Source organism: Molothrus aeneus, chromosome 18 (genome assembly GCF_037042795.1).
Source record: "Molothrus aeneus isolate 106 chromosome 18, BPBGC_Maene_1.0, whole genome shotgun sequence".
NCBI classification, from domain to species: Eukaryota; Metazoa; Chordata; class Aves; order Passeriformes; family Icteridae; genus Molothrus; species Molothrus aeneus.
In genome coordinates, this window is record NC_089663.1 from 3,658,806 (window position 1) to 3,684,078 (window position 25,273).

Genomic DNA, 25,273 nt, shown 5'->3' on the forward strand with positions numbered 1-25,273 from the left:
CCTTGAGTTAGAGAGGGCTGATTATTTGGGGAAGATAAAAGTATTTCCCTTTACAGCTTTGAGTTATTTTCTGCAGCATGTTCTCTCTGAAGATCTTGAAACTTTTTTTTTTTTTTTTGAGGTAGGAAGAAAACCCCTTGGTTTTCAAGTAGAAAAAGAGAATTTTCTTGGCCCAAATCACCTGGCCAATTTGTGAGAAAGAGGTAGGAGCAGCATAAACAACTAATGACTTCACTGAAGAGCTCACTCCTCTGGAGCCTCCTGTGAGATGGAGCAGCCCTGGAGCAGTGAGCAGTGCTCTAAGGTGGGGCCTGACAGTGCTGTTGCCTGCTCAGGGCCTGGCACAGCTTGGTTGGTCCCTAGGCCTGTCTGTAATAAACTCACTTAATTGAAGAGAGCAGGAGATCTGAGCTGCTGTGGTTGTGAGGCTCAGTGGGCAGAACAGCCCCTTCCTTCATGATGCAGCTGAACTCTCCCTGTGTCAAACACTGACCTTCATCTCAGGGGCCCTGCACTTTGTTCCTGTTTCTTGTTAGTGAAATGAGTTTGATGGTCTCAGACTTACTACTAAATGGTCTCTACTTCAAAACAAAGTGCAGTTGGTTTGGCAGGAGAGTCCCAGGTCTGACCTGAAACTAAATTACAGCTGACCCTGAGACAGTGAGGCCCCTCCAGGTCAGAGACAAGGGCATTGTCAGGACACTGGGAGCTTGCACTGTAATTAGCAGCAAAGGTATCAAATACCTCTGTTTCCAGCATTCCTGTCCTTAAAGCAACACAGGCATAAAATCTTAATTTTTTTCCTACTGCAGCCTCACTAAAAACAAACCAAAAGGGAAGTAAGGCTCAACAAACTTCCACTGATTTGCTTTTTCTCTGTAAATCCCTCCCCATCTTACACTGTCTCCCACAATCCCTTGTTCTCCCAGCATCTGGGAGTGAACTTGCCACACACTGCATTGCTTTCAAGGCTCCAGAATGACCAGCACACTTGAGCATGCTTTGCCTGACAGCAGGAGTGTGTAAGAGCAGCTTTCCTACTCAAAAACTTGTTTTATTCCAGAGCTGCTCTGCTAGCAGCTGTCGGTTCTATTCCCAGGTTTCTTAAACACCAGAGAGGCCCTTTTAGATTCACCCTTGAAAATGTGATTTAAATACCCTTTCTGTTACAGGAACATTGTAGCATTTGAGAGAGTAGAACACTGGTTTCCTGGGTGTCCAGCAGAGTGGCAGTAAACAGAGCCAGGATGCCTGGCAGTTAAAACCATAGAGAAGGTGTAAATTACTGAGCCTTCTGCTTTCAGCCTGGTCACCTGTGCACTAACAATCCCAGACCTTGTGTGTGCACCATGGGCTTGTTTTGCAGAAAATGCTCTGTGCTGAGAGCTTTCCCAGGCCTTCTTTGGAAGGGGAATGTTTACTCTTTCCTAGCTTCTTTCAAACATTTAAAATCAGTGGGAAGTTTTGGAAGATGCCTCACTATTTCCATCCATCACAAGTGGGCAGGTTCCAAAGCCCAGGGTGTCTGTGAAGGAGTACACGTGATTACCTCCAGAAGGGAAAGGCTAGAGCAGGGCAGGACATACTGCACAGGGATTCCAAAACCACCCATATAATCAGATTACAAGTCCAGTGAGTCAAGATGTCTTAAACCAGAGTATGATCCCTCTATTTCACGTGTAACTCATGAGAGTCCTTTCTTCTGATGTCTCTAAAAAGGCACTGATCATTCCTGCAAAAAGGAGTGCAGAATTGCTCATTGAATAATTGGGAATATGGCATGGAGATGGAACTAAAATCTTAAACACATTTTTGTCTGAGCCTTAAGTATTTTTTAATGTTACTATGCTAATATTACTTAAATATTTAATATTACTATTCTCCATTTTGATTAATGTATCTGACAGAAATTTTGAATTGTAGAAGTTACTGTTTCATTCATACTTTTACTAAGGAGATGGTTTCAGTATACATTTCACACCTCCACTGTGAGAGAGGTTTCCTGCTGCTCCTCTGTGTCCCTGCTTTTGAAGGAGTATCTCATGTTGTCTGTCTTAGCCTTGGCTAAATAATGCCCTGGCCAGCTACTTTGGAGGGGGCTGGTCCTTAGCACTGTTGCAGTGCCTTGGCCACCAGCCAGCTGGGAGCTCTGAGGAACAGTTTGTGAATCACTACTTACTCCTGGTGGGAAAAGGGTCAGTGACTCGGTTTACTTCAGCTCATGGAACTGCATGGGCATGAGGTAGGTGGGGAGATTTCTGCCTGGAACCAAAAAAACCTCAACAAACCAAAAACCCAACAAACCTCCAAACATCCCCCCCCCCCAAAAAAAAAACAACCAACAAACCGCCCCCCGCTTTCCCCCAAAAAACCCAAACAAAACCAAAAAAGCCCAGATAAAAGAAAATGGCATAAGGACCCTAAGGTAGCAAAATCAGCCTTGAGGGAAATCCACAGCAGGCAAAGGCGTGAAAAGATAAATGCTTTAAGGCTGTGAAAAGTGAGAAAAAGATGGGCAAGGATGGACAAGTAGCAGCATGAGCAAAGTATTTCCCACTAGACTGTGAGCAGTGCAGAATGAGAGCTTCTCTTCAGTTAGAGGTCAGCTCACAGGGTGTGTGGGCAGGGCAATCGCTGTGTCTTGGGACCAAAGAACAGATCTTGAGCCTTTTCTAGTTCCAAACACATTTAAAAGCTGGTGAAGATTGCTGAAACGAGAGTATTTAGTAACAGCCATCTCATTTCACATTCCCTAGCCTGGAAGGATTGGGAGCCTGTAAGCCTGAGTAAAGACGTGCCCTGGGGTGAGGGAAGCCCTTCCTCTCTGGGGGACACCACTCCTGCTCCAGAGCATCTGTGCTGGGTGCACTGGTGTAGAAAACCAGTTCTGAGTATAACACACACACTGGGTGAATTGTGCCTTGCAGTAGCCTGTTCTACAGCAACAAGAGAATGACCAGAGACAACTGGCCACGAGTGCACCCGGACCCTGGCTGGCTCTTGCCTCCTTTCCCCTTCAGCAGGGAGGAGACTCAGGCAGCAGTGACGTGTAAGAGCAGCTAAGCCTCTCCTGCAATCTGAGCATGGCAGCTTTGCCTGGGAAGACACTGGTGTCCGTCTTGATTAAGATGTGATGCCTGATGTAAGTCATGTGACAAGTACAAACAAAATACCTTGGCAAAACCTTGAGGAACCAGGACAGGCTGAGCTGCTTAGGAAGATTTACAGGGTGTATTTCTGTCCTGTATACTTGCCTTGGTCTGAACCTTTCTCATCTCAGGAGCTCCAGCATGCACCCTGGATTTTAAAGATTCTCTTTTCTGTTCTTTCCTCCAAATAATCTGCAAACCTTCTCAATGTTGTGCTGTTAAGTTTAACAGTTACTCAGCCCCAGTTACTTTACACCATTTTAGTACCTGGATGCTATAATGTCATCTTCTGAGAAGTGCCATTGGGATTTGTGGAGCAGAGGTCCCATAATCTTAGATTAGAAAATAAGTCTTGAAGAAATGGGAGAGTTAAAAGCCAGTGCGAGTGCTGTAGCAGAGTAGGAAATCGATTATATCCTGAAAGAGAGGGGATGAAGAAACAGCTTCTGCTTGCTCAGCTCCTGTTCATGTGTTGAGCCAAAAGTTCTCTGTTTGCTCCTCTGAGTGCTTCCTTCTGGTGCTGCTCTGGGACAGTGCCAGGACCCAGATTTCTGCCTCCTGCAAGCATCTCAGCAGGGAATCCAGTGCTTCCCTTGAGTCCTGTTCTCCCCGTGTTCCTCTGTTCTCTTGGACTTGACCTTCTTTAAGGCAGATTTTAGAGGTCCTTGACATGGTGCTGACTCCATGCCCAGATTAATAATTCACACACACGTCAGACCTGCAGAGGATGTGCAGGTGCAGGATAGTGCAGCATCACTGCCTGGGGAGCTGCTGCTGGAGGCCCAGCACCCCGGGCAGCCGGGCACAGCCCTGTCCCTGCAAGGAGACATTGCAAACATGTGCTGGCTGTGCTGGTGTGTTTGGGGCTCACCCTGCCCCCCTTCCACTGGGATACAGGATTTTAAATTCAGAACTTTAATATTTTGGTAAAATGTTAGTATGCAAATCCCTTTTGTATAAGGTGTCTGGCAGCTCTCAAACCTGACTCAGAACTTTTTCTGTTACCCCTCTTCACCCAGCTCTTTCCCAAATGTCTTCTCAGTCTGGTGGTATTTGGTGAACCTGGCCCCATGCTGCACTGTCACTTGCCCTGATATGAACCCATGGACCAAACCCCTAAATTTCTCTGTTACTCCTCTTCTTTAGGCTCCATCTATGCATGTAATGTGCAAGAACAAAACAGGATATAATCACCAAACTGACATTTGTTTTAATTTATTCTTCAAAATTTTATTGAATGGTAATTCCCCAGCCTTCCTGGCTCCCCTCTCCCATCTTTAGCCATCCTTATAGTTGCTAGTTTCTCCTGATATCTAACATTTATCTCTTTCTGTATCAACTAAACCTATTGCCTTACCTTCACTGAGCATTAGAAACAATTTAATCAATCTTCTTTAAAAGAGTCCAGCACATCTGGTGGATTTTGCTTGCATCCATCCTCATATCTCTTTTCTAATGGTGGGGAAATGAGTCCCTGTGTACCCCACCATGGGAAGCTCTGAGCTTCCAGGTGAGGAGGGGAAGAATGGGAGGCAATGTTCTGCTTCTCAGCTGGGGAAGAGCTTCCTGACAGTGGATGCTCTAAGATAGGTCCCTTTTCCATAGGAAGTGAAGACTGGGAAGGGGTTAGGTAGGAGAAAGGACAGAGCAGAAAGCAGTGCCTGATGGAAGGCTGGGACAAACTCTAAGAGGTTATAGAGGGAAGGTGGAGCTCAGGGCACTTTCAAGGAGAGAGGTCTCATTTTTCAAATCTGTTATTGCTTTCTGTCACTTTATAGCAGTCTTTGGAGTATTAAAAAAAAAAAAAAAAAGGAAAATGAAAATGTTTCCCTCTGCTCCTTGGGGAGGGGGGTCCTTTGCAGGCTGTGCAGGAGGTGGGACCTGGCTGCTGGGCGCACTCTATGCATGGAACAGCTCCTGTGTTACAGCTCAGCAGCCAGGGCTTCCTCCCTCTTTGCTGGACTGATTTAGACAGGATCATGGAGACTAGACGCCACGTAGTAGTTTTTAGAGTTTGTAGAGAGGGAGAATAGCAGGCAGGGCTCTCTGATTTTTCCCTTAGCCATCATTTCCAGGACAGCGGGTGGAAGCCTGCAATCTCCTACTGTCCTTCAGAGACCTCTCTCTGGGTTTGCTATTTTATGCTGAATCCCTACACTGAATTTACTACTCTGCAAGTTCTCTTGATGCTTTATTTTTCATTCCCTGCAGACTTCTTTCCCTTTTTTTCCCTGTGAGGCTCCAATTCCTCTTGCTGCTTTGTGGTAATTGGGGGTGGTCTCCTCCTTCCTTCCTCACTCCTTTTCCAGTTATCCCAGCTATCTCTATTTACTCTTGCTATCCCCTTTCTCCTGCTCTTTATTAACACCTATGTTTCTCTTGCATGCCACCCTGTTTCTCTTCTGTATTCCCACCCATCCTGTTTTTCAGTGCTCTGCACCATGTAAACCCCCATGAATCTTGCTCCCTGAGGTTTCTTATAAAAATTAAAGAAGTCCTTGGTGCATTTGCAGTTATTCGTCTCTTCCTATTGCTGACTCTGTCCCTCCCCCCACCTGAGTGGAATCTAAATAATTTGATTTCCCTAAATAGCTCCTCTCTGCCTGTGTGCCTGACTCTTGCCCCAAGCCAGCTCCTGCCAGGCAGGTAGTTGCTGGAGCAGTGGCTTCCCTTCCAGGTAGACACCCCTGGCTGCCTCATGCATGGCCTAGCAGGATTTTGCCATCAGCCCTTCCAGAGGGTCAGCATCCTCCCTGAAGCAGGTGTGAGAACCACCAGAAGGCACTGCCAGAGCCAGGCAATGCCCCCAGGCTGCCCATGGAGCCACAGTTAATACCTTCCAGGTTTGCATCTTCAGCACTGTAATGCAAGTGTTACAAAAATTATTTCAATTCCAGTTCAAATTTGTTTATTAACTGTCCAAACTAAATGAAAAGCAAAACTTTTCATGGTTCCTGACTGCCAAAACCTCCCCGCAAGAGAGAGGTCTCCAAGACAATCTCTCCCTAAGCTTTATATGATGAGGGAGGAAAAGAGGCGGCTGCTCTCCCTGACCCTCCCCTAACCTCCACTTTTTGGAACCTCCCTCTCCCCATGAATAACTCCAGTGTCTGCCACTGGTGCTGGGCAGAGCTTTGCCAATCATCCTCCTCAGCAGGAAGTGGACATGATTTTGATAGTGTCACTCTACCGCACATGAGACACTGAATAGCAGCAAGAAAACTGAGCAGTTTTGTTAATCTCACTGGTGTTTGGCAACCTCTCAGCAGCAGCCACAGAGGCACTACAGCTGTCTGTCTGCAGCCCCAGGAATACAATGCTGCATTATTTTATATTCGGCAGATCATCTTTCCAATCATAAGGTCTGGAATGTTTTATATGTTTACTTCTCCGTGAGGAAAGCTTCCTACTGTCACTAATCAGCGGATTTTTCAAGACCCACTGTCCTGTGCATTACAGAGATAAATGAATTGATACTTACAAGGCACTTGGGGGTCCTAAGGTGGAAATACAAAATATCATGTGTATGTTTTGGAAACAACCTTGGAATAAGTTACATGGTAGGTTACTGTGTCATTGCCAGTGATGCAAGTTCAACCACATTCTCCACCCAAATCTTCCTGAAGGCTCATTTTTTTTCCTCTGGTCTTCACAGATGTTAACTCACATTGATACTGTTCTCCCCTCTCCAATATTATTTTGGTGGAGAAAAAGTAAATAAAATAATAAACACTAAAAAAAGACAATGAAGCATTTTAACAGTGTCCCTCAGAGTGTTCAACCTGTACTGTCTTAAAAATAACACGTTTAAAATTATAGTAATGCACTGGTAGCAAACCAAGAGATGTTATCTTTTAGTGAGTCCAACACTGAGCTCTTGTTTCTTATTTTTTTCCCCCTCTTGTTTTTAATTACGATTAGTAGTGGGCCTAGGTTGGGCAATAATGGAACATAAAACCTGTGTCAGGTAACTTGAAATTGTTAGTTAGTTCCCCCTTTAAAGTATTTGCCCCCTAAATGGGAGAGAGCAGGTGCTGGGAAGGAGCAAAACATCCCTGAGTCTGGGCAGTGTGGCAGGTGGCTCTGGTAGCCCAGCTTTGTCCAGGTTTCTCAGGAGGTGCAAGGGGAGATGGCTGGGGTGCTGCCCCAGCACCGCTGCTTCCACTGGCTCTGCACTCCTGCCCGTCACTGCCAGCTGCAGTACCACCTCTGCCTGTCATTATTTATATTTCCCTGCTGCACCAGCCCTGCTGCCTCCCAGGGCACCTCCACCCAAATGATGACTTCAGCCCTGTGGAATGAAGAGTGGGTTATTCTGGAGAAGCAGCTCAGCCTGGACCGGTGGCAGCAGGAGCTGGGATGCTGCACAGCTCAGCTCCCAGGGGCAGCTCCCAAGGCTCTGGTGCTGAGTGTGTTGCTGTGCCCAAGCACAGGGCCAGGACACAGGACAGGATCCTGAACCAGCTCAGGAAATGGGGTTGGGCAAATGGTGGTTTGGCAGAGCTAATGGGCAGAGGATAAATTTACTCAGAGTTGCAGCCCATCTAACAAAAGATACTGTAGCAAAGTATTGTTATAACAAAGGTGTAGTGGTTCCTCTCCAGGAAGGAGAGGATGTGTACTGGGACGTGGAAGAACAGTCATGAGAGAAGGGGAAGAAAGGTCAAATGAGGATGGCACTGACCTGAGCTGTCAATACCTTGCTTTAGGCAGTGAGAGGGTACAGGGTGGACCCATGCTGGAAGGAGCAGAGCCAGGGATGCCTGTGGGAAGTATTTGGCATCACAGTAGCTTATGCCTGGAATCCAGTGATACCCTCTTGACATGAGAAGGGGTCACAGCACTGACACCAGAGGTTTTGAGCACTGCTCTGTTCTGATTTGCCACAGATGCAAACAGATGCCTTCTCCCAGAAAGATGCTTGGTACAGTCAGGCAAAGTTTCAGCTCTCCTCTTGACTCCAACTTTACAGGTATTTCATTTGTTCCTTGCTGAGCTCCTCCAGCCACCCGGGCTAGGTTGCCCAAGAGCAGAGGCAGAGTGCACAGACCTGCTCGAGAAGCAGCATGTGAATGAACTTGTGTGGCAGTGGAACTCGAATGGAGCTCGGCACGAGTCTGTCAGCCTGAATGAGTAAGAAACTGCGCGGTGCCTTGGGGACCAGCCTACCCCCTTCCCAGTGAGCCGCAGGCAGAGAAGAGCGGCCGGGCTGTGCATACCTGGTGCTGCGGGGCTCTACGGGGCTCCGCGGTGCCCGGCAGCAGCTCTGCCCCGGGTCCTGCAGCCTGGGCACTGCCGTGCGGGGCAGCGAGCAGCGAGGCCGGGAAGCCCCTGACCCCTGCAGGGTCCCCGTAGGCTGCCAGGGGACACGGAGGTACCAGGGCTCTGAGAAGGCGCCTCGACTCCCCGCGGCCCGGTCGGGATCCCGGGGTGAGCAGGGCAGTCTTGGTCCCGACCTGGAAGCGCCCTCGGCGGCGGCGAAACACCGGGAGGAACAGGGCCGGGGTCTCCGGGGTCCGCCGCAGCGAGCCCAAGCGCACCGGGCCGGGCCTGGCTCCGTCGCCCTTTGTCCACCGCCCCGGGGCAGGTGCGGGCAGCGCGGCCAGGGACAAAGCGGCTGCAAGCTCCGGGGCTGCTCCTGCCGCCGCCGAGCCCGGAGCCGGGCGCTCTCCCCCAGCGCGGTGCGGGCGCAGCTCCCGGCACTCGGCCCCCGTGCCGCCGGCGGGTTTTATGCGCAGGGCGGCCGGCGGGCCGGCGGGGGTGGGAGGAGCCGGGCAGGTTGTGCCCGCCGGGCCCTCCTCCCTCGCTCCCTCCCCGCCCGGCGGAGAGGGGTCGGGGGAGGGGGCAGCATGGCCTGTCCGTCCGGCCCCTTTTCCAGCGCTCATCTGCCCCGGGAGTGCGGCGCCGCTCCTCGCAGGGAGAAGAGGTCCGAATGGAGACAGACGGCAGCCAGCCCGGCCTCGCCTCCCCGGACTCCCCGCACGACCCCTGGTACCTCCACAGCGGCCGCCACCGGCCACCCCCACCGCCCCCCCCGGTCCGGCCGCGGCCGCCCCCTCCCCCGGCCCCGGCCGCCCGGCCCGGGCAGGCGCGGCGGCGGCGGAGGCAGCGGCGGCGGCGGTGCCGCTGCCAACATGGCCGATCCGCGCCCTCCCCTCCCCGCGCGGCCCCGCCGCCGCTGCCGCCACCCCCGCGGGGTGCCGCGGCCCCCCGGCGCGGCCCCGCTCACGGCTCTCCCCTTCCTCCCGCAGCAAAATGTTCATCGGGGGACTGAGCTGGCAGACCACGCAAGGTGAGCGTCGCGGGGCCCCGCACCTGCCGCCGGGGCCGGGGGTGGCGGAGCTGGGGCTGAGCCCGGGGGGGGTGCGGCGAGGCCGGGACGGGACGGGACACCCACGGTGGGTGCTGTACTTGCAGAGGGCTTGCGGGAGTACTTCAGCCAGTTCGGCGAGGTGAAGGAGTGCCTGGTGATGCGGGACCCGCTGACAAAGAGATCCAGGTGAGAGGCCGGGCCCGCGCCTCCCTTCGCCCCCGCCGCGGCCCGACCGCCACTTTAACCAACTTTCTCTCTTCTCTCCGCATCCCCTCTCCTGCCCGGGCTGCGGGGCTCAGGGGCTTCGGGTTCGTCACGTTCATGGACCAGGCTGGCGTCGACAAGGTCCTGGCCCAATCCAGACATGAACTGGACTCCAAGACGGTGAGATGACTTCTCTCATCTCAGGGGTGCATTTACCGGTGGAACGGCTGTGCTCGGAGCAGCCGTCGATTGTAGTGTTTGATTTCCAGTTAGAGGTTGTAAACTATTGATTCCTGATACGGATCGATCGTTCCCTTCTCTGTCCCACTTGCCGGCGGGTAGCCTAGCTGCCGCCCGAGCACAGGGCTCACCGTGTGCCGATTCCTGGTGTGGGTCTGTGGATCCTGGTGATGGTTTTCTTCTTGCTCGTTGGTTGTAAGGCCCATCTCAAGGCCCATCCCGGCAGTGACTGTAGCTCTCTCGAAGCTGGGACACCTGAACACGTTTGGGATGAGGATTTGCCCCAGGAAATAAGACATGGCTGCGTTCCGAGAGAGGGAAGCCGCCCTTTCATCCTGTGTGCTGCTGAGCACTGATCCCTCCTCAGGGGTGCTGTTCCCCAGCGCCCAGGCCCTGCTTCCCTGGCCATGGTGGCCTGTGCATCCCCCCTTCCCGGCAGAGAGCCCTCATTCTGTGCACCCCAGAGACTCTCTTGTGGTCTCCCCAGGTGAAGTTTTTGTATTGGTCACGGAGGTTCAGGACTTTATTGTCTCCAAGTGTGGCCAGTGTCTGCCCGTGTGGGCTACCACCAGCTTCTTGGAGCGGCTGTGGCTCCAGCCCTCACTTTGCAAGTTTGGGTGATGAGGACCCCCAGGTGGGCCAGCAGAAAGATTTGGTGGCTCACTGGACTAGTGGCATAAGGTGGTGGGTCCTGCCTTGTGGATCTGTGGTGCTCAGGAGATGTGCAGACTGTTTTGAGGGGTGGGGGTGAGATGTCTGAGTGGGAGGTCCCTTCTCTTTAGTTTCAGTGACTTGCCTTCCCCTGAATTCCTTTTCCTTATTGCTGCCCTGGGGTGAAGGTGAGGGTAGGGATGGGGGAGTGGCGGGGGCTGCAAGGGGATGGCATGGTGAGGGGGCATATTCTGGCTCCAGGCAAGGGCTGCTGAGGAGTCCAGCTGCAGAGTTTTATTTCTTGCAGTGCGTGGCCCAGGCGTCCTAGTCTTTATCTTGGCAGAAGGAGAGGGCGGGAGAGCGAGACCCTCTTTCTTAGGGTTTACGGCATGAGTTGCAGCAAGATTTATGTCTGTTCCTGTTTAACTGCCTGGATCGCTCCCTTTGATGTGCACAGGTCCTTCCACCCCATGGGAGCTCCTGGTTAAACCCACCCCAGCCTTCCTGGCTGAGGCTTGGTCCCCAGGACTCCCGGCCCTCCTCCTTCCAGGAGTGATGTGAATTTTGCTCTGGGGGGTGGGTTTACATTAATGTCTTTTGAGGAGGGCCCAGGGTTTTCTTTTTTCTCTCTTTCTTTTTTTTTTCTCACTAGCCTGTGTAAACACAGTCTCTGATCAGCTAGTCCTGTCATGAGTCTGTGGGCTGGCATAGACCCCTCTTGAAAAGGCAAGTGATGGATGTCGGTTGTAGCACTAATCCTGGAAGTGTTTCAGGGCTGGGAGTGAGCTGAAATCCATGTTGTCCATTCTCCTCCCCAGGCTGCCGCTGCCAGGCTGTGCGAAGGCGCTGTGCGGCCCCGGGTGCAGCCCAGGCGGGCAGGGAGGGACGGTGGGCGCTGCAGGAGAACAGAAGGGCCTCGTGGCCATTGAAATTCCCTGCTGCATCTGCTCCGCTCGCCCCGCCGGCAGGCACAGAGAATAGGGACAGTTTTCACCAGGGCCTTCTTTGTTAGGAACTTTGGTCCTCTTCCCCCTTCATTCTTATTTTTTGTTTGGTGCAGTTTTCATCTGGGTCAGATGATTTAGGGTGTTTTGCCTTGTGAGAGGTTGATCTTATGGGAGCACATGGAACCTCCATATGCCTTTTCCCTGCTGAGGTGAAAGGCTTTGCTGTGAGTCATGGGTTAAATGACACAAACTTATCTAAATCTTAATTTAGAGTTTTATGAAACTTTGCAGGAAAAGGCCTGGTGTCCTGTAAAGACAGCCTTCTCATGGGGCTTGGTGTCTCCTGGCAAACAGCATTTGATAGACAGTGTCTTCTCAACTTGTTGCTTCATTGTCTTCTGATTCTTCCTACCCTAATGAAGGCGCTTGGCCCAATTCTTCGGGGCAGCCTTGTTCTTTTCAGACTCCTCTTTGTTTGTAAGCTAGATAGCAGACTACAGGGTTATTTTTGAAAATACTTGATATGAGAATTGGCTTTACAGTCTCAAGGTAAAAGATTTGCGTGACTTTGTAAAGCTGCAGCTGGCCGCTGCCTTGAGCTGCTTCTTTCTGCGCTCTGGGAAGAGCACTTGGCAGTGCTGGATCATCCCGTTGTTTCTTTGTTGCTGTTGTTGAGTTTTTGCTGGGTTTGTCTTTTGTGGTGGAGGGAGTGATCTGCAGCTCCCATGCAGTGCCGACCAGCAGGGCAGAGGTAGTGACAGAGGTACAATGAAAGAACAAACCCGGTCCTGATGTCTGGCAGGTCCTTCCCAGCCTTCCCTGTGCTTTGGGACACTGGTACCAGCTAGGCTAACACAGCATTTACGAGATCTGAGCTATGAAATGAGGCTCTAGGTGGCCTGAAGAGTATTACTAAGGACCTGGCTGGCCTGTTAGTACACCTGCAACTTCAGTGGGATTCCTCATTACCAAAGTCTTGTGGGGTGAACTGGAAGCAGTTTGAGCTCAGGTGACTTCCATTCACTGCAGCTTGATCTGGGGTTTTGTTTTTTGGATACAATCTGAGCAGTTCTGAATGCTCTTAGCAGATTTCTATCTGGGTTTGTAAAAAGGATCCATTACGTCAGTGGGTGACACTGAAACACAACTCCTCCAGGGCTATTTGTTTTAACACCAGAAATGAGGGAATAAGGTACCGGTGCCTTTGCTTTAATTAGGAAAGACTCCAGCAGCCAAGGAGCAGTCCAGTTTGAGTAACTTGAGTCCGGCACCGAACTCGCTCCCCTCTGCGTGTTCCCAGGGCTGCGCCTGCAATCAGTCACCCCAGCCTCCCTCTACCTGCAACAATAGCTGGTTGTGCAGAAGAATTTGTGAAATGACTGCCTGCTCTCTCCAGCCAGGAGGACACGTTATCTCTGCCCAGTTGATCACACTCAGGGTAATGAGAAAATGAGGCTGAGCTTAGCATTGCTGAGTATGAAAGCATCTTATTGGCAGGAGCTGAATGACACTGGCTGAGAAGTAAAAGACAGTAGATTATTGTTTTTGCTTATTATCTGCCATCAACCTCCTGGTCTCCTGCCGTCCCCTGTCCTCAGAATTCGCTGTGGGTGTCTGCACTAGCCAGGAAGCAGTGGGGAGGGGGGGGATGTGCCTGGGGAGGGGAGGGCCTGGATGGTTCCGATGCCCCAGGGAGGCACTGGAGGGTATGCTAATCTGCCGGCGCTTGGAGCTTGGGGAGCGAGGTTTATTTTTGAATTTATTTGTGCTCTTCAGTTTTGCCTGTGTTTACCTACGTGCTGAGTTTATTTATGTTGTAAGCTGTGAGTCAGGATGGAGGTGGGGAAGGCAGTGAGAGGAGCTGGTGGAAGGGCACAGGGGGGCCAAGCTCCGGGGCTCTGAGTCAAGTAAAAGGATGCGGGACGGGAGGGCAGCCAGGCTGGAAAGCTGAACAAAGCACTGAGAGGAGCTGGAGAAACACAGCTTCCTTTTGGGCTGTTGGAGCTGCTGGGCTGATGGGACAATGCTCCAGGCTGCCCTCCCAGCTGCAGCCTGTCCAAGTGTGGGGATGAGCCAAACCTGCCTTTACCACAGGTCTTTGTAAGCTGATTTGTAGGTCTGGATCATCCCCGATGTGATGTAACTTTACAGGAGTTACTGTAAAAATGAGCTATAAAGAAAGAAGTGGTGGCTGAGGAGGAGAGAAGGCTTTGTGGGTGTTTGGCTTGCAGCTGCATTGGTGTTGTCCCAGCTTTTGTGGTGGTGCTGGTGGTGGTGTGAGGCTGATGTAGGCAGGCACTCATCCGTGCTGAGCCCGGCAGAACACGCGGCACCTGGATGGCGGCGCGGGCCCGGCTGCTCCGGCCAGCAGCAGGTTTATAGGGAAGCTGAACAGGCACAATGGAGGCTCAGCCCGCCGAGGGAGGGAGGGAGAGAGGGAGGGAGGCATCGTGGCTTTGTGTGCAGCGCGGCCTGGGGAGAGGGGCAGCACGATCCCTGCGGCCGCAGCCTCCGCAGCCGCCTGGCCTGGGCTCCTCGGGTTAATTTGTGCCATCCTGTCTGCTCTTTTATTGCTTCTTTTTGTCTGCCCTTCATTCTGTGTTTGAAGGGATGAAATGTTTGGGGGTTTGTGTGCTGCTTCTTTTCTGTCTTCTTACTACCCAGATGAACTTTGTAGTTGTAGGAAGAGTGAAGGGTGAGAGCAAAAAAGGCAAAAGAAATCACTTTTAATATGAGGCTGGTGATGCAAGGCACCCAGGGGCTGGCCAAGCGGGAGGGTGCAGCCCAGCCTGTTAATCCCAGCATGTGATGGGCTCTCAGTGCATCTGCCCAGTGCTCAGCTGGAGATGGACCACTGCATGCTGGGACTTGTAGTCTTCCTGGGTTACACCTTACCAAGAGGGAAAGATGTCTGCAGCCAGCTTCATTTTATGAGCCTCAGGTAGATTCTTTGAGTTTTTAGCAAGGTGCCACATGGGCAGAGACAGCTGCACACATGGAGGAAACCGTGTGTCTGTAAATAGGCAGGAAAAATGTGTTCACCTGTTCTTCCCCACATCTCTTTCAGATTGACCCGAAGGTAGCATTCCCTCGCCGAGCACAGCCCAAGGTAAGCACTGTGGGCAGCCCTTGTGCCACAAGGGGCAAAATTTGTGGTGGTGAACCTTGTCCTTCTGTGCAAAGTGGCAATGCATGCAACAGAGGTGCTCGCTGGGGTTTGCTCAGGACTCACCTGGAGCACAGTGCTGGGAGTTTGCATGGCACTGAAGGAACCAGGAGGCCCCTTGGTTGTACTTCAGGATGCACTAGATAGAGCTGGTGGATTAAATGCTGCCCAGGGTGACCTTAGTCCTTCCAAGGTTGCAGACAATGGTTGGAAGTTGCAGGCCCTTGGAGATATGGAACAGCTCCATGCTGTGATGTGACACAGTGGAAGAGTGTTGTGTGTGTGTGCACCTGTGTGTGATGAATAGGTGTATGGCAGGGAAGGGGAGAAGGATTTCACTTGTGAAATGCCCTTGTGTGCTTCAGCACTGGAAAAGGCTAAAGGAGTTTGGTGTTGGATCTTACCTACAAGAGGCTCTGGCATTAAAATGCACAGTGGCAGGAACTTTTTCCAGGTGTGCAGCTAGAAACTTTTAGCTGAGGAGCCAGCAGGATGCTGGGGACTGCCTTTAGACTTTAGGTCTTCCTTTAACTTGGCTCTTGGATGTGACTTTTAAAGTTTAGAGTCTGCGTTCCAAGTGCTGTTAGGGGTGAAAGAGCTGAGGAGAAGCTGTGCTGAGAAGCAGAGAGGAAAGAGGAGACTGGTGGTAGGAGGGAAGTAAGGGGTTCAGGCACTGAGAACAATTGGTGAGCAGGTATCCCAAGTAACTGGAGCCAGGAAGCACATGGTAGGAATTGGGTTAATTCCATTAAGCAGTTTGGTGACAGAAGGTGCTTTAGTGTTAGAACGGGCTGCTCTCCAAGGCAGGGAATTGCTGCGGATTAGCCCTATGCTCCTTGGGGTAATTAGGACCATGTGTTCCTCTGAGAGCAGGGGTGTAGCCAAGCAGCTAAGGGGAGGATGCAGCTGGAGAGCTGGTTCAAAGGATGTCGGTGTGCCTCAGCCTGGCAGCCATGGCCCCTCTCAGGGTAGTTAGTTTTCTTCCTTGTCCCAGCAGTATCAGTGACAAGTGGCAGAGGCATCTTGTCTTTACATTTGTAGAGGCAAAAGCATTTTAACTGGGCGTTGACTGGGCTCCACTGAAGTGCCTGGAGAATGGTAGTGAAATGAGGCTTATTCCATTTCAGATTGGAAGGCTGTGCAATTTGTGGGGTGGGAGGGTAAAGCCTGGGGAACCTGCCTGTGATGGCTTCCTGTCACCCTGGGAGCAGAGCAGGCACCTCTGGGGCTGCCTGGAAGAGGCTGGCTGTGCAAAGTGGTAGGGCTGGGGAAGGGACAGCTGTGCCCCACACATTTGGGGTGGTGTCACAGTGCCAAGGGAGTGGTGGCAGGCTGGTGAGGGAGGAGGCTGGTAATTGTCTGACGAGGAGGTGGTGGCTGGGTGCTGGCACGTGTGGTGGGCTCTGTGAAGACAAGAGCATGAATCTGGTGTGGGACAGATCTGCCAGCTGTTTGGCCAGAGGGCTTCAAGAAGTTGGAAGCCCTGCAGCAAAGGGAAAAGCACTTCCCAGCAGCAGAGGGGAGTTAGTGGCCTTTTGAGTCTTGTTCTCTGCTCGCTCTGGGTTTATTTGGTGAATTCCTGTCCTTCCCTTTTCCAGATGGTGACCCGAACGAAGAAGATATTTGTGGGTGGTCTGTCTGTGAACACTACTGTGGAGGATGTGAAACAATATTTCGAGCAGTTTGGAAAGGTAAGTCTCTTGAGTGATGTTGGATCAAAGCTGTTGCTTCTGGGGCAAAAGGAGTTTTCTGAACTTTTGTGGGGGCGGGATTAGAAGCTTGAGTCTTTTGCAAGGGTTAAGTAGATTAAAGGTCAGTTACAGATGCTGGCTGGCTGTAATGTCCTTGTAGGGGCTACAGCCAGTGACTCCTGCCCTGTGGTGATTTGAAACAGAGTTTATCCTTGTTCCCAGAGTTGCTGGGACCTCAGCTATGGGAAATTTTTCCTATCCAGAAGCCTCTTGTGGCTCACAGATTTGCAGTTTGTTCAAATGCTGGAGGAAGGTTTGTAGCTTCTAACAGAGTGGCTGCCTTATCAAACCTCTGATTTTGGCCTGTTTCTAACTCAAAACCTTGTGATTTATTTTTCATTAATCCTTTATTAAAAATAAGTCTTTTGGTCCTGAAACTTCTGCTGAGTCTTGGGCAAGTGGTGGTGTAAGTTTTGTATGGTTGAAGAAAGTTTGGCACTGAGGCTGTCCCTTGTGTTGGTCTGGCTCTTCTGTGGCCAGTGGTGGCTCAGGGAAGGGTGGGCTACTGTGGCTGGAAGTCACTTGTGCCACGGTCCATGACAGCCAGGTGTGTGAATTGTGAGATTGAACCAAATCTGAGCATTGAAGGGAGTTCAGTTGTGACCTTTCAGCTGAGGAGGTTGTCAGCATCTCCAGGAGTGCTATCAGCAGGATTAGACTGAAGGATCCCAAGATTTTTAATGGGATTAGGAATTGAAGGGGATCATCGTACCCAAGTGCCGAGTGTGGTCACCTCCGTGGGCAGGACGTTGTCACTGTTTCACTGTTGTTCAGTGGAGTTGTGCATAGATTTGCTCTTTGGGGCAGGAAGTGTTGGATTCTTCAGCTCTTGGAACCTTCCTGCCCAGTTAGGAGGGAAGAACATGGTTTGGTGGGTGATGACCCAGGCAGAACGTTGCTGATGGAATCATGGTCATGGAGGGAGGTACCATGTAAGCTGCAGTGTGGGGATGAAGGCTTGGTATTAATTTTTTTTGGAAATTTCCTGCAAAAGGGTGATGTCATGTTAAGGCACACTAATTAGTGAAAGGAAAGGGGGTTTTGTAACCAGATTTGCCATATTGCTGAAACTTTTGGGCAGAAAGTTTGATACAAGTATCTGCTCAGAACCTTCATTCAGGTTCTGAAGGCAAATTTGCATGTCCTGGTGTGGAAAGTGGGACTCTGTTCACTTCGAAGAGAAAGTGGTTGGATATCCTCGTGTTTGCCAGTTGGTAGCTCTGTGTGCTTTCATTTTCTATAAGAAATGGGCAAACTCTGTTGTGTCCCCAAGAGCTTTTACATGGTATCCTCAAGGGTGCCACCACTAAAGGTGGTGGTGTTCATGTGTCTGTGCAGTCTGAAGGCTGTTGGACTTGCAAGTTCTCCTGTGCTGCTGATGGATGTGTTTGATAGGAAAACAAATTGTCTTTGGCATAATCCCCTTTTAACCTTGACTGTATCCCTGCTAATTCAAAGAAGCATGTCACAGGGCACTCAGTCTACAGGCAGTTACAGTTGCTCTAGTCTGAGCAGTCCTTTCCAGCTCTTTTGGGGTGCTGTTATGTTTCTCCTGTTTAATGGTTGTGTGCTGAGAGGTGTTCTGATGTCAGGCAAGGACTGGTTGTGTGAGATGGTTTTCTGGAGTGGGCAGGAGGGAGAGTTCTGCACAGTGATTCATTTCTGAAGAACCAGTGTCCTGGACAACATCCAGAGCTTCAAGTCTGCGTGGGGCTGGAGCAGTTGCCCCCTTGGCTCTGGGGAGGTTCCATGGGGAGATGTTAGTGTTGGTCAGATTGACTTGCTGTTTTCAGGGCAATTTTCAGACTCATCTGTGCACTTCAGATGAGAGACTCTTCAGAGCTCTTGTGTAAAGCATCATTCCTGGCCTGTAACCATCTTCCAGACTAAGCCTCAAATAATTCACCCGTGGCCAGGAGAATTGTTTCCTGAGAGATTCTCTACAGTAGAGAGCTTGGATGGGCAGGATCAATGGGAAAGTGCATTTCAGAGGAAAACCTTGTGGCCTTCACCTCTGGAGTTCTCAGCTCTGAATGTGCTGTTGTATGGTTTGTAGGGTTAAGCCTGTTGCCTTCAGTTTCAGCTGTTGCTCGTGGAAAACATGATTTTGATGCACAGTCTCTTTTGGTGGCTCTTTATGATGTGCTGGGGCCTCCCAGATTTCAGAGGTCTCCTGGAATCCCATCTTTACAGGTGTCCCAGACACCATGAGTGGTCTTCATCTCTTTGATTTATCTTTAAGTGAGAGGTGCTGGAGCTCCAGTCATGGTATCCTCATCTCAGAAAATGTTTTTTCATTAAGACTTTCCAAGTCATTTGGGTCCAGTACTGCTTCTGGAATTGTATCAGGACTGTGTGAAAAGCAACTGTTAAGGATGCTCTTTGAAAGCATTTCTTTAGAGGACCTATTAGGAAAGAGCTTTGTAACTATTCCCTTCTCTTTGAAGTGGCCCCACAGTTACGTAGGACATGGCAGGACAGAAATTGCTCCTCTTTCCTCCTGCCTGTCCAAGGAAGGCATGGGAACACTTAGGATCTAGAGAGGAGAGAGCTGAGAGCACCAGCATCCTGTCTTGATTGCTCAAGGTGCCAGGGTCCCAGGGGTGATTTTTAGTAATTGTTGAGAATCCAGTGGCAAGCTCAGTTTGGATGTTGGCTTTAGGGGGAGATCATGCTCTGCTTCTGAGGACAGGGGAGTCCAGGCTGCTGGATGGCTTTTGCACGAAGGTTTGTATGTCACCCTCAGGCCACAAGTCTGAGTGTGTCTCATATTTGCCACCATTTAAGATCTTTAAATTAGAATAGATGCTTTTGAAAAATACAGTTTAGCCCAGACAGAAAGCATGTACACGCTGAAGGAATTACAAGAGGAAGTGCTATGGCCTGCAGAACAGATGAGGTCAAATTAGATTATCCTAATGTTCTCTCCAGTTCAAATCCGTGAACTGCAGCTCACAAGCCTACCAAGGTGGTTGGTGTCAGTGCATCTCAGGTCAGATGCAGCACACCTCCTACGTCCATTAGCAGGAAAAAAAATGGAACTTTAGTTGGGCTGCAAAGGAAATGGTTTTCTATTTTATTAGACAAAAGTCCCAGATGTGATTTTTCCATTTTGGCATTTCTGCTTATTCTCTTATTTTTATTTTGTTTTGTTTTCTTTCCTTGCTGTGTCCAAAACCGTCTCTCACCTTTGTAAAATGGAAGTGGCAAAAAAAAGGTGAAAATGTGTGAAAAGGAAATCCGTGAGTATTACTTAGTGATAAAGCAAGAGAGGGAGAGACTGGCACCCACCCTAGTTCTTCATATCAAAATACTTGGTTTTAACAGGCACAAAAGGTGAAGCTTCAAAGAGGATCCCAAATACACTGTGTCTCTGCTTCAAAGAGGAATCACTTCGGGGTTTTTTCCCTTCCAAAACTCTGACTAAAATATATGGGCTGCTGTTTTCCTGAGAAAGAAAATACAAAAGTGGGTTGGTTTTTTTGTTTTTTTTTTAGTACAGAGAGAGAGAGACTGAAAAGTGATCTCAAGCTGGCTGTGGTTTGTCAGGTGCAGTTGCGAGGGCTTTGAGCATAGCAGGATCTCTAGGAAACACCTCTCTGGTTCCAAAACTTGAATCTCTCTGAGATCCAAGCTCAGGCCATGCACATGCTTTCTAAAGGAGATTATTTTTTCAACTGTAGGACAGAAGTCCTGGAAAGACTTTCATTCACAGTATGTGTAGCCAAGTACTTTGGCTTAAGTTGGATGGTGTTGAAGATCATTAGACAGCAAAAGGAATTATTTCAACAGCTTCTCTAGATTCAGGCTACCACCCTCACTGAAACCTGAAAGTGAAAGAGAGGAGGAAGGTGTCTTGCAGCTACCACCTCAGGCACAGCTAGTCTTCTGTCTAGTTCAACATGTATGAGGATGCCAGAGGAGCTCAAGTTGCAGCTTCCTGCTTTGCTACTTCAACCTGTGGGGACACGTTGTTCTGTATTATTTTTGAGGAGGAAAAGGAGTTGTCCATCAGAGTAATTTCTTTGGACTGTTGGGTCTTTGATCTTGTAAGCAAGGTTATTTGTTTCAAATCAAAACTGAAAAAACTCAGATCATCTTTCTAATGCAAGAGTTGGTCTGATGAAGTTTTGTGGTAGAGAAGGTTATATAAATTGCAAGATAGGAGGAGGCTTAGAACAAATAAAGTCATTTTATCATGGAGCATATCTAAACTATGAAATCTTTGCCGCGGGAAGTTGTTGCTAAAATTTACATAGGCTCCAAAATGATTGGGCAAATTCATGGAAGGTCTTTTAACATACACAGACACCTTTTTGAATTCAGAAAATCTCCAAATCACAAATAGCTTGGATGGGGATGTTGTGTTCTGGGCTCTGTGGTAATATCCTTGCCTTATCTTTATGTTCTTCCAAAATTGTCTGTTGGTTGATATCTTGGGAGGTTTTGGGCAAGGCAGAGCTCTGCTCTAACTTGATGCAGCTGGTCTTTTGTTTGTCATCAGGAGAGAAGCTGATCTTAACAGAAACTGGAAGTGCAGAGGTCCTGGAAGAAATGGGGGCCTGCACCTGAATCAGGTTTTTGAACTCATGGTTTTGTAACGTGCTTTTACATTTGGTGAAGCAGCAGTGCAGGAAATACATTCCCAGTGACGTCTTTGCATGACTCACTAATCAGTTGCAGCACCAAGGGTGCTTGGAAAGTGCTTAAAACCAGTCTGCATCTCTCACTGGGCCTGAGGTAATTGTGTGTGGATGAGTCGGCCATGAAAGCTCAGCCTCTGTGAGGCAGCTCTTGCCCAGAGAGAGATCTCCTCTCTAAAAATACCCTGGAAGCAAACAAGAAAAAAGATCTGGGGTCTGAGGAGGGTTCTGACCTTTAGGCTGCCATGTAATACTCCATCCAAATTCTGGACCTGAGAGGTCCTGAGATCTCTCTGGGGTGATGGCTGTTACTGTTGCCATGAGGGAAAATCACAGTATCTGAGGTGCTGGATCAGATGAGGGTCTGTCACAAATGCCTATTCATGTAGTCCTGCCACAAGAATGGGGTGGTTGACTTAGGTGTGCGCAATGAGTTTTCCCTGCTGACTAATGGGAAAACCTTCAGATACTGATGGCAAATGTCTTTAAGGAAGACTTGTTTCTGTGCCTACAGAGGCCATGATTTTCCTTACTTTGGATTGGGAGAATGTTAATTAATTAATCCTTAATCTGCTGCTCTCTGGAAATTTCAGGGATCAAAGCTACTTGTCAACCTGCTGTGGATTTCCAAACTGGATTTTGGATTTTCTACCACATATCAGAGGGCAATTTATGTAAATTCTCACACATAACATGGTTGCCATGAACAGATGGGGAGGGGAGGAGAAGGGGAATCTGATCACCTCTCTTGTGGCAGTAGGCAGTTTGGCCTGTGGTAACAATGCCTCTGGAACAAAGGGTTCTCTGTGCTCCGCATCTGGTAGGCACATAGCCAAAACCACTCTAGCAGTAATGGTCAGTCAGGTCTTCTGGGGTTCACCTGATATTTGCCAGGTGCCTGTGTGAGAGCGGGCAAGGACACCTGGACAGTCTGTTCTGTTCTCTGTGGCATGGAGCAGGCTCTGTCCCCTTGGCCAAGTCTCATTCCCAGAGTTCTGCCCGTGGGTCTGCAGAGCAGGGTAAGAAGGGTTTGAAAGGCACAGCACACCTGCTCCCTGGAGGCAGCCTCTCTGTCCGTGTATCCTCTCCTGGAATTGGCCTGTCCTGTTTGTGCAGCTGGGAGAACCTCACAGGGCTGTTAATGCTGTCTGTCTCTTGACAGGATGCCTGAGTGGTTTCTAGATAGTTTGGTTTCTATTTTCCATATGGAAGCTGTCTCAACAGTTACTATTTTTCTGCCTAACTTTACTACAAATGTGTTGCTGTGATTCCTTCTAGGACCAGCTCAGACATTTTTATTTGCAGTTCAGGTGGAAGATGTCCATCTCCACAAACTCTTTGCTTTCAAAACTACCAACTTTCAAAATCTGCCTTTGTGAAAGTGCATCCATATTTCCTATCAAACTGGCATGGGAAATTATTATTTTATTAAATCTGCATGAGGATGTCATTGGCTTCCCATTTCATTCTTAGTTATCTGCTATGGGGAAAATTGAAAGATATTAGAGTGGAATGAAAACCCCCAGGTATTTTGGCCAAGGCTCGATGGATCATTTGTAGTTATGGTACCTTTAAGTGAGAGGTGCTGAAGCTTCAGTCATGGTATCCTCATCTCAGAGAATGTTTTTTTCAGGTAGACTTTTTCCTGTAATTTGGGTCTAGTACTACTGGAATTGCATTGGGACTGTGTGAAAAGGAACTGTTGAGGATGCCCTTTTAAAGTATTTCTTTAGGGAACTTACCCTCTGAGGAAAGGGCTTTCTCTGAGTGAACTCTGTTTGTTCACTCTTCTTCCAAGTGCCCTCAAAGTTGTTTAGCATCTGGCAGGACAAAAATTGCTCCTCTTTTCTCCTGCCTGTCCAGGGAAGGCACGGGAACACTTAGGATCTAGAGAGAAGACAGCAGGTCGCTTAAGCTCAAGGTACCAGGTTCCTAGTGGTGATTTTTAGTCAATTGTTGAGAATCCAGTGGCAAGCTCAGTTTGGATGTTGGCTTTAGGGGGAGATCATGCTCTGCTTCTGAGGACAGGGGAGTCCTCTGCTTCTGAGGACAGGGGAGTCCAGGCTGCTGGATGGCTTTTGCATGAAGGTTTGTATGTCACCCTCAGACCACAAGTCTGAGTGTGTCTCATATTTGCCACCATTTAAGATCTTTAAATTAGAATAGATGCTTTTGAAAAATACATTTTGGCCCAGACAGAAAGCATGCAAAAAAAAAAAAAAATCACTCCTCTTTTTTTACCTTCTTATTTAGGAAAGGCATAGGAACACTTAGGACCTAGAAAGCAGGGAGGACCAAGCCATCCTGTCTGATTCCTCTAGCTCAAGGCACCAGGTTCCTGGGGGCGATCATTTACAAGAGCATGTAGTGCCAGGACAAGGAGGAACGGCTTCAAACTGAAAAAGAGAGAGAGAGAGTAGGTTTAGATTGGCTCTTAGGATGAAGTTGTTCCTGTGAGGCTGGCGAGGCCGAGGCCCAGGCTGCCCAGAGAACCTGTGGCTGCCCCATCTGGGGCAGGTCCAAGGCCAGGCTGGAGGGGCTGCACCAGCCTGGTGGAAGGGTCTGAAGCCCCTGCACAGAGCCGCGGGGCTGGAACGAGGGGAGGAATCCCTCGGGAATGCCGGTTCGCCTGTGCTGGGGTGCCGGAGGCCCCCGATGGGTGCCCTCCCGAAGCCCATGGCAGGCCGCGGGCCCGGAGCGCTGCGGGGCGGCTTTGTGAGCCGCTAATCCGGGCCCCAGCTGCCATGGCGGCCGCGTTGCCATCGCGACGGCCCCGCCGGCGGCCGCCTTTGTTGGGGCCCGGCGCGGCCCAGCCGGGAAAGGCCCAACGCGGAGGGAAGAGCGGGGGTGGGGGATTGCGGTGGTTCAGCACCACAATAGCTGCCCACTTACGGCCCGTGGGGGTGTAGAATCGGTGCAGGCAGAGCTTTGGTGGGTGCTGGATGTGGTGCCTCAGCGTTAGGGTCTGCCCAAGTTATCCATGGCAGTAGCCAGGGTTAGGCAGGATCTGGGCCCTGCTTTACCTCACAGGTGTGTGCTGAGACCACCCAACTGAGCCCACAGGCTGCCTTGAAAGGAGACATAAAGATGGTCATGTGTAGGTTTTAATGGCAATAAAATATATCAGTTACAGTCATACACAGAGTTGAAGCCCTGGAGTTGTGCGCGCACACACACACACACACACACACATATATATATATACACACACTTATGTACTGTATAAGATTTAGTTTTTAGCAGGAAACAGCTTTCAAATAGAGTACATGTGTTACAATAAATATGTCTTTGCAAGGCAAGTACATTTTGGAGTGCTGGGTACACCTCAAAGCAGAGCCATCGGAAAAAGTGCAGGAGGAGGAAGGCTGCAGCTCTCCTCACAGCATACAGCATGGTTTGGGATGAAATGGTTGTACATCTTCTTTCTATGAGTGCTTGAGTGCTGTGGCAGTGCCCAGCCATTGCCTGGGATATTGCTGTGCCAGGAGTTTGTGTGGAAGTGCAGTGGGCTGTGCCACTTGCAGCTGCTCCTGCTTCCCAGGCTCTGCAGAGAGGAGGGCTGGTCAGGCAGAGTAAGTCAGCAGTGGGCCTGTGCTCATTGACACTAGTTTGTTTTTTTTTTCCTCACCATATCTCATTGTCATGGGTTTATGGTCTCCAGCTACCTGAGCTAGGAGTGGCACTACCTCAGAGTGCCTTTGACACAGCTTTCTCCCAGTGTTTACTGGGGAGGAGAACAGCTATTTCTCCAGCCTTTTGGTGAACTGCATGGGAGAATGGATCTAGACTTTAAAATGGGGAAAACCAGACAATAAAACCTGTTGAACTTTTTAAAGCCATGTCTTGCCTCCCTCCAGCACATCACAGTTGTGCTGTGCCCATGAAGGGAAATGGTGTAGATGTGGGAGCAAGTGGCAATGGGGAATGACAGCATGAGGAGCTGCTCTCGGCACCCATCTCCCTAACTGTGTGTCCTGGGAAGCTGCTGAGGAGTTGCTTCGGGTCTGTGTCAAGGCTTATGTCCCCTGTGGCTCCAGACTGGATGCTTGGCATGTTTCTCAGGTGTTTGTTTACTTGGCTGAGGAGGCTGAGCCAGGATGGTAAGTGTGTGAGATGAGCAGGAGCCAGGTTGTCTGTTGTCACCTGGAGTGGATGTGTTAGACAATGCCAAGGGCATCAAATATGATCCCTGTCTGCTTATGTTGGTAC

The 25,273-nt window shown here is 50.0% G+C and overlaps 1 protein-coding gene across 1 annotated transcript in view; it reads left to right on the forward strand.

Annotated features, from left to right (window-relative positions):
- Positions 1-8,969: 8,969 nt before the first annotated feature.
- The window catches only part of MSI1 (musashi RNA binding protein 1), a 30,199-nt gene continuing 13,895 nt past the window's right edge, over positions 8,970-25,273 (forward strand). Inside the window, exons 1-6 of the mRNA XM_066562205.1 lie at positions 8,970-9,140; positions 9,401-9,441; positions 9,567-9,648; positions 9,762-9,846; positions 14,572-14,613; positions 16,269-16,361. Coding sequence (XP_066418302.1) covers positions 9,082-9,140; positions 9,401-9,441; positions 9,567-9,648; positions 9,762-9,846; positions 14,572-14,613; positions 16,269-16,361 — 402 coding nt within the window. The 5' untranslated portion in view covers positions 8,970-9,081. The remainder of the gene's footprint in view (positions 9,141-9,400; positions 9,442-9,566; positions 9,649-9,761; positions 9,847-14,571; positions 14,614-16,268; positions 16,362-25,273) is intronic.